The sequence below is a fragment of the Gouania willdenowi genome, chromosome 6 (assembly GCF_900634775.1).
Source record: "Gouania willdenowi chromosome 6, fGouWil2.1, whole genome shotgun sequence".
Lineage (NCBI taxonomy): Eukaryota > Metazoa > Chordata > Actinopteri > Blenniiformes > Gobiesocidae > Gouania > Gouania willdenowi.
In genome coordinates, this window is record NC_041049.1 from 35,953,354 (window position 1) to 35,968,871 (window position 15,518).

The 15,518-nt window shown below is 39.3% G+C and overlaps 1 protein-coding gene across 4 annotated transcripts in view; it reads right to left on the reverse strand.

Moving 5' to 3' along the window:
• pik3c2g (phosphatidylinositol-4-phosphate 3-kinase catalytic subunit type 2 gamma) overlaps nt 1-15,518 on the reverse strand; it is a 179,211-nt gene that overhangs the window by 42,869 nt on the left and 120,824 nt on the right. For all 4 annotated transcript variants that reach the window (XM_028450119.1, XM_028450121.1, XM_028450122.1 and 1 more), the window contains 2 exons: nt 10,250-10,343; nt 10,001-10,095 (listed from right to left, as the gene is read on the reverse strand). In XM_028450119.1, coding sequence (XP_028305920.1) covers nt 10,001-10,095; nt 10,250-10,343 — 189 coding nt within the window. The remainder of the gene's footprint in view (nt 1-10,000; nt 10,096-10,249; nt 10,344-15,518) is intronic.

Consider the following 15,518-nt stretch of genomic DNA (forward strand, 5'->3'; position numbering starts at 1 on the left):
TTAATGTACAAGCTGCCATTTTCTTAAAACTATGCCCAGAGACAATTCATAAAATCTTAACCCACAATGAAATCCTCAGTCAGTATGATACCCTGGCACAAATGATACTGCACCACTTGCAAGCCCTGACACACTGCACGTGAAGGCACAATTCAACTGCTGCATTTAAATTGATCAACATATGTTAATTTTATATAAGTGTAGGGAACCAAATTCTCCAAGTTGGTCTTTGACCTAGGACACTAGTTTCACCAGTCAATGGAGTCAGAGAGTCTGTCTCCTACTGTGAAATGCAAACGTGCCCCACAGGGGGATCTTCTCCCTCTTCCTGTCCGAACAAAGGAACAGGAGAATCCAAGAACAGTTTTGCTCCTGTTATCACCTCTCTGCTACATTACAATCAAAAGGAAACAATCAGTCAATGTTTACATGCGAAGTTTTCAAACTCTGGGCTCCGACCCCCTGCAGATGTTGTCACCTCCAGAACCCAAACCAGTGGTCACACAGGACGTTGGAATAACACTAGCTCTCCTGCTCAAATGAGAACAAAGAACATGTGCTTGTTTGAACAGTCACAAAAGAAAGGATTATTGTTACAGGTTCCTGCAGAAATTGAAATTGCAAATAGTGTCTGTCCTATGCCACTCTTTTCATGTAATTCAATAATCAACAGAATGCTATTTTAAAATGTTTATCATTTAAAAGGTGCTTGAAATACTAGAAAACATCACAAAGCTTAGTTCAAGGTACTGAATGTTAACCATATGATAAAGAAAATTCCTTAACCCAAATTTTGACATTCAGGTTTATTAAGTACTAACTATGCTATTTTTCAGCCGTGTCTGGTATCTAACTATTTCATAATAGATGATATATTAAGATATGATGTTGAAAAGATGTTTTGAAATATGTGGAATTAATTATTAGGCATTCTTTTATGTTTAGGAACTCCCTCTGTTGTCTATGTCATTCCATTTCACACCCACACTTGAAACACACCCACAAGCTGAAAGCAGAGACATTGACCAATCACCGATATGATCTCAGAATGATCAACCAAGACACCTCCTCCAAAAGGCGTCTCCAAATTCTTTTAAAAAAAGACGCTCTGCCCGAAACTTTTTGGACGCGGGCGTTCATGCTCACACGTGTTCCCTCATGTTTCCAGTCTTTCATTTCATTTTTCTTTTATTTGTAGTTGCATCAGTTAGACTTTTTAAGAACCTTGCTCGTAGTGAAAGCCTAAGACGCAAAAGAGCGTGCCTGAAAGCCGACCTTCCAACATCTGAATCGTGGACAAAACCGTGGTCCCTCTTAGTCTGAAACCGGCTGCGATCATCCCAGAAGGGGTTGTGGATCGGCCAATAGAAATGCTGCTGTTTAACGTAACAGAACTCAACGGCGGCACGCCAGCGCAGCTATACTGCCACATGGACGTTGGTCCTGCAAACCCAGAACGTCTCCAGGTTCAACCAGACCGCATCTCAAGGTATGGACCAGTGAACAATGGACCAGCAGAACTGACTCACTTAAACTACAATACTACCTCATTCAATACATCCTCATACTTACACTCCACTCACAATCCACCACATATATGTTTGTCCGTCTTCCCTGTCTGTCTTCCCTCTCTGTTTTCTGATTTTATTCTTTGATTTTACAAAGAATAACGTGGATGGCTGTTCATCATAGGAATGGGATCCACACAAGGTTCCTGCTGCTTAACAGAAGGTTTTCCTTGCCGCCATGATGAATTCATGTTGGGTGTGGGATACATATGTATGTGTATATACGTATATATGCATATGTGTGTATCCATAAAATGAAGAGTCCGTCCTTAAGACTGCTCTACTGTAAAGTGTCTTGAGATACCATTGGTTATGATTTGGCGCTATACAAATAAAAGATTGATTGATTGATTGATTGACTTTTATTAGCTTAGAAATGCATTTCATCATGGTTTAATCACCGCATTGTTGTTGTTTCTTACTGGATTATGCAAATAAAAGGTTAAACATAATCTTTGATTCCTCTGATTCATTAAAGCTGTGATGATGGTGTAGATTTGCTGTTAGAATTCACTTCCCTAATTTAATACTTTGTTTAGTCTAAAGAAAAACTTAGACATATTTCCTCTTTTTAAGAGGTGGCACCCAGTAATTCGTTGAGCTAATATTAATAATCATAATTAATATCCTCATTCATATAACCCAGTATTAACTACCCTTATCCTCCTACATAAGATAGAATCAAATAGAGAACAAAAGCAAAAATAAAATAGAAAAAGAAGAGAATAAAGGCTAAAGTAGTGTTTAAAAGTAGACACTGATCTATTTTTCAGGATATGGGACAGGTTTAATTTCAAAATTTCAAAGCTGAAATGGCTTTTATGGTGTTTATTCTGTGGGTTACAGTGTCAATCATTGGGGGAATTTGGTAGAATTTGTATATGTTAGAGGACTTGAAAGTTTCACACCACTTATCACAACTTTGTTTTTAACTTTAGGAACTCAAAGGAAACAATAGGTTTGGGAGACGCTACAGAGAAGTCATGTCCAGAGCTCCATTGGACATTGTGTCATCCACTTTTCTTGTAGCCCATATGGCAATTTATCTACTATTGGCTTAACTCCACGTGATGTATCCAGATAGGCAAGCCCCAACAGATAACCATCTAGTTTTGCTGACTCTAGTTCTCTGAGCAGATCACCGAGCTCTCTTAATTTCAAAGAATCTTTGATGCCAACTTTTGGGAACCTCTCCAGCCTGTCTAAAAGAACCTTCTCCATTATCTCAGGGGATCCATAGCATTCTTCCAAGCGTGCCCATGCCATCCTAAGTCCTGCACACGGATCAGTGACATGAACGGCCCTAATCCTTCTAACCTGCTCTGACGAATGGTGTCCTAACCATTTAATCAGAAGATCTAACTCCTTGTATGGCATTCATGAAAGATGATCTCCATCCCCAATAACTGTCTGGACAGTCATCAAACTTAGTCATGCCAGAAGTCAAGAGCTCACGATGTGCCATGTAAACTACAAAGTGATTTATATCTGTAGAAGGATCCCCAGGGGCAGGTGCTTGTGGTTCATACGTTCTCAAAGAGGGCACTTGGTGTAGTAGCTCCCTGTTTGATGTGTATCTTCGTGTGGTAGTAACCGGGCTATACTGATGAACTAGGGAATTAGTGGTGTGGCCTCTAGATTCACTAAAACCTTGGTCATCATAAGCATGCGTAGTAACTTGTCTAGCCCCAACTGTTTGCGTGGGAAGAAGCATGTGATCTTCATCTTGCTGCACATAAGAGACAGTAGGATGGGCAGGTCCCATGCGAGCCTCTGAATGTGGCAATGATGGTTGTGGAAGCATTCTTGAATGTCCTTCAACGTAATCTGTTGTTCTTTTTTCTTTTGTGTCGCAGGGAATTGCTGTAATATCTAATACATCAGAGACTTTCGTAGATCCAGGATCAGCAGCAGCTGCTTCCAAAACCTCTGCCTCAGCTAATGCAGCAGCAACTTCTTCCTCCTGCTTCAGTGTAATTAAAGCAACCTCCATACGAGCTTTTTCAACCATAAGCTCCGACTCTTTCTTTACAAAAGTAGAACGAGCACGAATTGCTTCTACTTTGGCACGTGCTTTAGTTGCCACAAGACTTGCTGCAGAATTGCTTGAACTTCTTGAAGAGGTAGCCATGGACCTGGTTACATGTGACTTCACAGATGCAGCCTCTCTGAAACGTTCGCTGTGCTCCATCTTAGGTGTGTTATCAGCTTCTAAAGATGGATGGAAAACAAGTATCTTGCTGTGTTGATCTTGCTGTAATGCTGTTTTTTCACTATTCTGCCCCCTCCGTCCGTGAAGATGAACTTTGTGACAGATAGCTAAACAGATTTCCAGGTACTTGAAAGAGTTGAATAAAGACTCAGACGTAGACGTTTCAACTGTTAACTGTTTATCTTTGTCTTTCGGTTTTCTTACAATGTGACCCAGAAGCTCTGTGAAACTAAACATAAGTGCCCAGAGAAAAATATATAACTATCTAAACAAACACAGCATATTCATAAACATAAACAAACATATGAAATAAAGCATATAAACTTACAAACAAAGCTTCTTAGCAGCTCAACACAGGTGGATGGAAAGGAATGAGCTCAGCATGCTCAATCCTCACCCATTGAGTTCTTACATCAAAATGGCCCCTGAGCCTCTTGACCAAACAAACCCATTCACCATGTGATTTCATCAACCAATGACAATGAACCCAACTTTAGCTGCAGCTCTGTCCCTCACCACTAGGAAGTGCAGTTACTTGTAAACCCAATGTCATCACAGATGGGGAGGCTAACCCATATTTCTGTGAAGGCCTCATGGAGTACATGGCAAAGTACCTGCTGCCCTATGCTGGACTTTGGAGCGGAATTATGCTTGGTTAGTTACATTGTTTTATTTTTTATTTAGTTACCTACCTGTTTTCTGAATTTCATATAATTACCGCCATGTATTTTCATCAAAAAAACACAACATAATTTATTTATATACTAAGGTGACCTTGGAAGGTATGGCATTGGACAAGCATATCAGGAGTCCACAAAGCAGTATGATACCCTGACAAAATTTGGAAGACAAGTAAATCCTGGTTTACTTGTCTCAATGTGGAAGTTTTTCTTATAAATGATATTGTGCGTGGCAGCTTATTGAAATTATTACTAAATATTATTGTGTGGTTCCTTTCTCAGAACATAGCGGAGGACAATAAGACTCAGGGCATAATGGAGAAGAGCCAGTGGGACCTGAAGCACATCAGCTTCCGTCCAGATCAGCTAAACCGCTTGGATGACTTTGTGGTTTGGTACCAATTTACCCATAAAGCAATGCTGAGGGAATATGGAGACTCTAAAAGGGCTTCACATAGAAAGGTTCTATTAATAATATAATTGAAGATGTGTGACCTAGACAAACCTTGAGCATTCTTGGTCAAGTGTCACTTGTGCTTGATAAATTAGATTAAAGTTACACTAATCATTTAAAGTATTGATTTCCTGTTTTACCTTTTAAGTGCAATCCATGACTCAACAAGTATGATATATATACTGTATTTCAGGCGACGAGCATTATTGGACCTGTGCAATAATCGTAATGCAAAAAATACATCTGGCTGTCCTTTTTAAAGTAATTGATGTCTCTATATAATATGAAGGAAAATATTACACAAAATTTGCACGTTACCTGTGCTTCAATTTGCCCAGACAAAGTTTAGCACACATTTTCCATGATTGGCTATAATGTCTCTGAAGATTATGATATTGGTAAACAATCCTTACAGCAGTGCCTCAGAGGTCAAATCATGAAAAATCATTCTTCACAAAATCATTGTCACGAGAAAAAAACCCCACTTTGAATAGTTAATTAAGAGATATTAATACTTTCAAAAATTTTATTTTCAATTTAGTTTGTAAAAAAACAATTTAAAATTCAGTCATGTGAGCCAAAATGAAATTACCAAATGAGAAATAGTTGAGTTGAACAATACAATTTTTGAACAATAGTCGACTAAGATGAATGGCAGCTGTATGTGATAGTGTGAAGGTCATGGACTCATCAATTAACAAAGAATAGCTGGTTATTCATTAATATAATGATATAATTTAACATGAGGGACAGAACACTTGAGCATATTGATAAAAACTTCTGTAAGATATATTTAAACACTATTGAAAACATAAAGCAAATCAAAATTTCACTGTAAATCATTACACATTTATCAGATTTAGTCTATTGGCAGACTTTTTGTTGTCTTGCATGTAATCTTTTTGTCTTTTTAAATTGGTCTGTACCTGTTCTACGCAGCAATTACAGTTGTAAATGACTGCTTCCATTAATACATCTCTATGCAGACCTTCAGAGTCGAGGAAGAAAAGTGGAAAGAGCGGCAGCAGAAAAAAAGGGGACGATACGTCACTGCGATACCAAGCCATTCCCCTTCCAAACATCCATAACAAAGGTACAGGCACATTTTGTATTCAAATTAGGATGTTTCATATTTTATAAATAAAGTGATAATGTTATTTAACATTTCTGCTACAGTTGAGGGACTGACAGTTTTAGAAATACATTGCTTGCTAAGCTTTAATCTTGATTTGAGAGATAACAAATCTCTCCCTGGGATTAATAAAGGAATACTGATGACGAATAATCTTTTTCAGCATCCATAACTTTAGTGCAGGGTTCTAAAGGTACAATCTTTTTCATGTGTACAGCCGCCAAACGAGACACGAAGGGCCTATGCTACAAAGCCAGATAATTATATCATGGATTAATCTCCACTAGCAAGCTTCAAATAACCAAACATTCTCTGTGAGGGAGAAGTTCTCCAACAAAGGTCGATAACAATATACGCTAATTTGAGCAACGTGTTTTCAGCCTGGCTACGTGCACGTTCACATAAAAGAGGTAGAGATTGCAGTGTCTGACCAATCACTAAAATGGGGAAAACTGGCAGAGCGAGCGTCTTTACAGGAGGAACCGCTTGTGATCTTAAACAAATATAATGAATATAAATCTGTAATGACCGCGAAGAGCAACAGTGTTAGTGCAGGGCACCAGGAGGCGGAGCTTTTACACTCTCTCAGATCTGATCGACTTCAAAACTTCTTTCCGACCCGGTTAGGTGTTGCTTAACTTTGAAATGATGAATAATTAAAATCCATAATTCAGACCAAAAACAACACTATTGTTACAGAAAAGGCTGGAATGAAAGAACACAGGCAGGAAACTGCTGACAGTGTTAATGTGCAACAGCGTTACACCACTCATATTATTCCATTGGATGATAAACGGACAGCGCTCTGATCAGTTATAACAGCACACACATTTCTTTATTCCAGTAGATCTATTTATCACACACTGGGATGAGAGCACATTGTTAAACTGTAGTATGTTCCTGCTGATGCTGTCTGCGTATGAATGAATGAATGAATGAATGAATGAATGAATGAATGAATGACTTTACCTGTCCGTGCATAAGGAGATGCAGGCTTCATCAGCTGACTGTAGATCAGTCCATCAGATATAAATCTATATTTTTCCTAAAATAAATCATCAGTAAATGAAAGGATAGCATTTATCCAATAATAATCTTTCTTTCCTAAATGCAGCTGTCAGATCTGCACCAACCAGGATCTTCTAACAATGGTCAGGTAGTTTTCTCAAAGAACTGACTGGCCAAGAGGCTTTAGTACTCACTAAAATCCTAGCCAGAGTAAAACCTGCTCCCGACAAGGCTAGTCGTTCAGCCTAAGTTACCATGGTGATTTAGCTCCTTAAGACGTTAGCCAGCTTCGTAGGACAGCACACACAGAATAAATCCCAGAGGTTAACGCGATAAGAGGTAGTCTCGCTTCATAGCATACACCTTCTCTACCAACACCCTATTTTGAATTAACTCTTCCAATACTGCATTACATTGTAATAATATAGCAACCATCTGTAAGGTTTGTAAAGACAAATTTTAGAAATCTAACAGTTGCATGGTAATTTGTAAGTGTTGTAGGGATTATACTCTGTCATCAATGCTAGTGTGCTATATTTAGCTTGACAAATTATGTTTTTTTAACGTGAAGCAAACATATAAAAGACACCAGAAGTTCATGTGTTTCCATGTAGAGCCCTCATTCCTATGATGACTCACTAAATTGGTGTTCAGTCAGAGGTTTTCATAGTGGGAGTGGGAGGGCATTTTATTTTAATTGAATTTTAAAAGACATTACATCAGAGCAGTCAAAATGTGTATGATTTGGTTTATATAAATTACAGTAATATTCAAAGATTTTGCTGTTTTTCCACTTTCCCTGAGTAAGACTATTAAAAATGTCATGTAATTTAGTTCCTGTATTTTGTGAATATTGTAAGGGATCAAATAACATAATACTACATCAATTTAATATAGCGCTTCATCATAGAAACTCAAAGCTGCTTTACAGAATGAGGGCATTATTCTGTCACTACACACTTAGTGGTGGTAAGCTAATATTGTAGCCACATTGTAACTGCCCTGGGGCAGACTGACAGAAGTGAGGCTGCCATAGTGAACGGTCAGTCCCTCCGACCACCACCAACACTTACTCACTCACTATATTCATACTAACATACTAATGATCCTGCGGGCATCCAGGAATTCAGTAAAACTAATTACACAGTCTTTTTCCAATCTTTTGCTGAGGGAAAACACACAGTTTCAGACAGTAATTGGCACTGAGTCATGTAGACTTTGAGAATTCTAGCTTTAGCGTATTTCAAAGCTTTATTTATCCATACCTTATTATTATGGTACCTCTTTATTGGAGAAATAATCTATGTATATTACAATGGAAAAAAGGAAGCACCATAAAATGTGTTGACCTGTATATATTTTTTTATGAACACTGTCAATAGGTTGATTCCACTGTTGCTGAGGGGCCCGTTGGCAAAGAAGCTGATACACCCCTGACCATAAACCTGGTCAACAATGACCAGAAAACAAAAATAATTTCCAAAGCAAAGTTCACAGCGTCAAGTGCACCAGTGAGGAGTAATCCAAAGAGCTTTTCCAAGAGCGGGTGTGAAAATGCAGAACAACAGGTATGATTAGATTTAATTTTAAATGTTATTCCGAACAGATATAAAAGCATAATTCTAAGTGATACTTCTAACGAGCATTATATGTTTTCTGGAAGAAGATAGATTGGGAATTCACGTGAGATGTTCTGAGACTCACGTGACAGTCTGTGAAAATTCAACATGGTGGCCCGCTGCCTTTGTTTACTTGCACATTAACGCTTCTTACCGTTACATCCACGCCACAAACGAGAGCCGACCACGCGCCCTCTCACCAGCCAGAGTGGAGGACCTCGAAGAGTTTATCGACCGATAATACGCCGAGTACGTGATGGAAACCGGACCGAAAGCCGCGAGCACATCAGGTAAGTCTGCTAAACGCCGTACAATTAATCGACATCAACAGACACGTCAGATCTGGAGGCAGAATCCCACACCGAGGTCCTAAAATCCATCATCAAGAGGTTGGGTGTGGTCGACTTGCTGCACCAAGATTTTCAGGAAATGAAAACCAGCCTGGAATTTGCATACCAACAAATTCAGGATTTACAAAAAGTCAATCAAGACATCCATTTGGCTTTATCTGCGGTGACCTCGGAGGTAAAAGAGCTGAAAAATGAAAACAGGCTTCTTAAAGAAAAAGTCCTGGATATTCAATGCGAGACAACGTAATATTCTCAGGTATTCCAGAAACCCCCAACGATGACCCAGAGGCTCAGCTGAAAAACTTGATGTCGTCTGCGCTTAAAATCCCGGCAGAAACCGTGAAAAACATCACCTTTCACCGTGTCCATCGTCTCGGTCCACGCAGAGGTAATCACCCACGCCCTATCATTGCCAAATTTGAACACTTTCAACAGAAAATCCAGGTTAAAAGTAAAGGTAGGGAACTTAAAGGTACGCAATTCAGCATGAATGATCAATTCCCTCGAGAAATAAATGAACGCCGAAAAACCCTGTATCCTATTTTCAAAGAAAACCGACAGAGAGGCCGTAATTCCAAACTGGTCGTAGACAAGCTTTACATTGATGGCCAACTGTTTAGTGATTCAAACATTACCCCCTGGCTCTACTAAGAAAAATAAAATAAAATAAAACATTTAATAAAATTAAATTAAATAAAAAAAAATTAAAAAAAAAAACATGTGTGTGTGTGTATATATGTAGGTATGTGTATGTATGTTATTATGTTAACAAAATAAAAAAAACAATCAAACAAAAAAAACAAATAACAAACACAAAAAAATGAAATAAAAACAATAATAATTCAAAATGTATGTATATATATATATATATATATATATATATATATATATATATATATATATATATATATATAATTGAAATAATTCAAAAGAGAAATAAAATAAAATCATGGATAATCGTTTTATTTGAGACTCACCAGAATAGTTGCTGTGCGATCCTTATGTTCTTCACTGATCTCTCCAACATAAGCATTACCAGTGGTCCATTCAGTTCCCACTCACTCTTCAGAGCCTGCAGGACACACATCAAACAGCTGAAGACTCCAAAAAGTTGGCTACCTGATAATTAGCTTCACACAATGAAAACCATTTCATATTAGGTTTGATCTGTGCACTTCAAATAATCAGTCCCTGAGATCATCTTCTGTAAGGAAATGTTCTCCCACCTGAACCAGCTGTGGTAGAAAGACCTCCAGTTCGCCATCTGGGATTTGCTCAAAGTACTGAACAGCAGTTTTGCGAATGGTTTGATCATGAAAACTGGAAAACATAACAAAATGAACATGCATAAACAAACAGCATGAAGTAATGTCAGTGCACCAAAGTGACGATATTTAACTTTTAGGAAAAAAAAAAACGACCAAGATGATCAAGTTAGCAAGTAGACATTTCTTTAATCTCCCAAAAAGTACTGGTGCTCAATATTTACAGTGGAAAAAATACTATTTACAACAAGAAAAGAACAGCATAACATGATATCAGTTCTGCTTTTAACTGGCAGGTTGAAACACCTCTTTGTTCCACAAGTTTGTTCCGTCCATATGTAACTCAAGTGAATGACACACATGCAGCTTCCAACGCTGCTTTTAAAGGCTAAATCCTTCCCATGGGTGTAGTAGAATAAAGCCAAAAACATTTATCAAGAAATACATCCAAAATACAAAAACACAAAACAAAAAACACACATCCTATTTAAAGGGTACCTGATACTTCTAATAAATAAACAAATGTATCTAAAAAAAAAAAAAAAAACTTAAAGTGTGCACCCATGGCTGACTATGTTAAAAGTTGGGGAAGTTAAATAAATGGATGATGTGGGAGTAATACGGAAGGGAGTATGGAAATATGTGTGCTGCCTGTAAATGCAGGAGTGCTGGGTTACCGCGACGGCAGTTTGTATAATATCGGTGAGCCGTTGCCCAGTCACTGATGGAGTTGCTCTGTCACAACATAGGAAATGAAACAAATCAGTCATAGAATATGTTATATTTGTTGTTTCTTTAAACAAACTCCACCTGCGTAGGTTTTCAACAGTGTTTATTTAGCGGCGTATAACCGCTATCTTAACCAATGATCAACAACTTTCATTTTCTGTTCACACAGCATTATTGGTAATGCAGTACCATAACAACACATCTTCCCTTCTTAAGAGAAAACAACAAATAAAACAAAACAGGATACACACTTTTCTCTTTTTTTAACAAGGTAAACATCATGAAATACCTTAATACCAATCATAGCTGCTAAGCCGCCAACTGGAAACTGGTAAAGACACCATCCGTGAGCAATAAAACTAATGCATAACAAACCAAAGAAAACAGAGCAGCTTTTAATTTTTTTGACATACTCTCAATCAGTCTGTCAGGTTTGTTAACAACTCTTTTTGGTCTGCTGCAGCCTCCTATGGATTCTGTGACCCTCACACCTGAACACTCCTGTTAAACCTGATTGTCTGCAGAAAACTGAAGCTTGTTAGCAGGTTTTTTATCAGTTTTGTGTGTCACATCAGAAGAGTCAATAGCTTGGTTCTGCCTCTGTGAACAAAGATCCACCTAATTTCTTCTCAGGGAGTGCCCATTCTTTATTTGAATCCAATAAGAGCATGGACCCACTTCCTCCTATATGCTAACAGTCCCTCATCCACCGGAAGGTAAGGGCGCACAGATTTCCCAATCAGCAACTGAGCTAGGGATAACTCATTTTTCAGCGTCGCACTGCGGTAAATTAGGAGACTTTTATGGCAATGTGGCTCCAAGGTCAAATTACCTGAAATTTAAGCAACATTTTCAAACTCTCTACTTGAGAACCATTGTCAGAAACCACTTCACACAGAACCCCATGTCTGGCAAAGGCTGATTTTAAAGATAAAATCCGGGCTTTTGCCTTTATTGGTCAGATATGTTTTTTTTTACATATATGAACTGTATCCTCTGCATTTAACCCATCCATGGGGAGCAATGGGCAGCCATGTTGCGGCACTTGCTCACCCACCCACAGCGATGGCCCAGGTGAGATTTAAACTGGCGACCCTCCGATTACATGCCCTGTGTCCTTAACCACTTGGCCACCACATATATGCAATGTTACTTTTACCATCACAGTCAAGAGAGTATGACAACTCCGTTCATTCCAATGGTTCTTTTTTTTTTTTTTTTACAGCAATGGCGGTTCATGGAGCCCCGCAATATATCTGGAAGTGAGCGACAGTATGTGATGCTCTTTTTAACGTTAAGAGGTTTAAATGATCAAATTGGATATTATTCTTATTATCAGTGAATCTAAACCCATTAACGTGTGCATTATTAACTAATTTATTAATTGATTAATAATGCAGTAGTTGCATATGACGGTGTATTGTATAAATATTGTAAATCAATGCAGTTATTTATGACATATTACTTAAAATCTCAGTTATGTCACTCGGATTCAATGGATTTTAATTGCCCATCAATAACTTATGGAACTATTTCAGTCTATTTCCAACTTCCGTTGTCGCAACTCTCTCTCTTTACGGCTCTGCCACTGACAGTTCATCCCTGGATGTCCAACAGTCCTTAATACATACTGGATACTCATTTTTCTGCACAGACATCCTTGCTGTATTGTGATTCTGAGTACATTCGTTATTTCATCAAACTCAGTTGATTGTTTAATCTGCTCTATTCTGTCATCAGAAACTGGCAATGCTGTTTTATTAACCTGGCCAACTTCCTAGGGAGAATTGTACTCTCTGCATTTAAAGTGGCTGGGGTCAAAGTCAGGAGTCTGGGTGAGATTTTTAAATGTCAGGTACTGAAGAAAACCAAGCCCATCCGTATGGACAGAACTCATCCTCTCTACCCAGAATACAGACTGCTCCCCTCTGGCTTCCGACTAGCTGTTCCCCCACTAAAAATAGATATAAGTTCACCTTTGTGCTGCTCTCCATCAGGACTTTAAACACAGAGGAGAGAAGTTGGTAACCAGGATAAACTGCTGCTTTTGTCTCTGCCTGTGCACCGATTTAATTATTTTAATTATTAGGCAGTGGGCTACTTCCCCTGACGTTGTAAACAAAACACATTTGCTTCTAAAGTCATTGCTGCACTCACCTCTTTTGTTGTTTTATGATGTATGTTTTGTTGTGTCTGTGGTGAAGACTGATGTCTCTTGTCTGCTGGAAATCAAATTGCACTTCAAGGGACAAACTAATAAAGTGAAAGTGAAGGTGAAAGGTTAAAACCATATTTATGTAGGCCTGAATTTTGGCACTGTTCTCATCATCTGCTCTTTCCTAATTTTCTACTGCTTACGACAGCGCATCAGGAGCAAACATGTATTTCCATGCATGGTATATACAACATTTTCACATCATATTTCTGAAGCCACATTAACATTCTCTGTATACACATGGAACAGTCATTCAGAGCTTTCACCATCATGGAGAAGAGCAGGTTGTGGTCTGTCTCAACTTCAAATGTCTGACCATACACAAACTGATGAAAGCGCTCACAAGCGTATGTGCTGGCTAGAAGCTCTATTTCTATTTGCACATAATTGCACTCTGCCCTGCTCAGGGGTCTTGAGGCACACTCTGGCACCGCTCAGTGTTATAACAATCCCAGCTTTTCTCTTCTTTTTTGGTTTGATTTCTTGAGTTTTGGGTGACAGCTCCCGCCCATAATGCCCGCAGTGCTGTAGCCGCATTCCTACGAGTGATATTCACAAAACATTTATTTCTGAGAGCCAATTAAGGCTCTGTAGTGAATGAGAATAGCAGGTTTGCGTCGCATCCTTTCACTGCTGAGCTGTCATGGTGCTCAGAGCCTGCTCTGCTCAAGACAGATTGATTTGTCAGCATGGCGGTAATGCGGCCAATCACATGTGAGGATAAAATATCATACCATCATGTGAAAACAAAGAGGGGGTAAGTGAGATAGTGGTGAGGAGTGTGTGTGTTGCGTCGTATAACTATAAATGACAGCTGAAAGCAACGCAGCATCTGGCTACACCAGCCAACCCCAATTAGCGCCCCCCGGGCAAGATCTGGCCCACGGAAGCCCCATGTCTGGCCTGCACTGACTCAGTGACACTACTTCACCAAGTGTCATCATTACATGGAAAAAAGTGTAATCGATTGATACTCGGGTGGAGTTGGGTGAAATAATAATAATAATAATAATTAAAGCCGCGAGCGGCGTCATAGGTTCCGATGAAGCGACCGGGTGCGGTAACCCACGGTCACGTATACCACTGTTGGGGATTTGGGAATTGGCCTGGAGTTGTAAGCGTTTTCGTATAACGGCGTACTTATCGCGAAGGATTTTCCTGTGTCATGATAGGCCCCTCCCACTTTTCACAGCCTGCTCTATTTGCCATAGCAATGTGCTTCCATCTAATAAGATTCATCCTACAGTGTTTTGAAGTCAACACGACATATCGTATGTCTGCTACAGCTGCTCGTGTAGGACGACCACAGAAGCGGTGCCCTCTGAGAACGCAAGGCATTGTGGGTAAATTGGTTATCGTTTGTTGTTTAGCTGTGGACAGTGATCGTGTGTATCAAATATGAAGCAGTTTGAACTTTGCACTCTAGAGTTATAAGCGTTTTTGTATAATGGCGTAGTTATGGTGAGGGATTTTCATGTGTCATTATAGGCCCCTCCCACTGGCCATGATGGGTAATTTGGTCATCGAGCGTTGTTTATGGACGGACAATCATCGTGTGTATCAAATATGAAGCAGTTTGAACTTTGCATTGAAGCGTTATAAGCATTTTCCTATTATAGCGTGCTGATGGCGAAGGATTCTCCCCTGTCATTATAGGCCCCTCCCACTGATCACAGCCTGTTTTTTCTTCAATAGCAATTTGCTACCCTCTGTGTAGGTTCATCCTACAGTGTTTTGAAGTCAACACGACATATCGTCTGTCCGCTACAGCTGCTCGTGTGGGACGACCACAGAAGCGGCGCCCTCTGAGAACGCAAGGCATTGTGGGTAAATTGGTTATCGTTTGTTGTCTAGCTCTGGACAGTGATCGTGTGTATCAAATATGAAGCAGTTTGAACTTTGCACTCTAGAGTTATAAGCGTTTTCGTATAATGGCGTAGGTATGGCGAGGGATTTTCCTGTGTCATGATAGGCCCCTCCCACTTTTCACAGCCTGCTCTATTTGCCATAGCAATGTGCTTCCATCTAATAAGATTCATCCTACAGTGTTTTGAAGTCAACACGACATATCGTCTGTCCGCTACAGCTGCTCGTGTTGGACGACCACAGAAGCGGCGCCCTCTGAGAACGCAAGGCATTATGGGTAAATTGGTTCTCGAGTTTTGTTTATGGCTGTACGGTCATCATGTGTATCAAATATGAAGCAGTTTGAACTTTGCATTCTAGAGTTATAAGCTTTTTCCTAGAACGGCGTCCTGTAAATGCTAACCGTGTACATGACCTTAA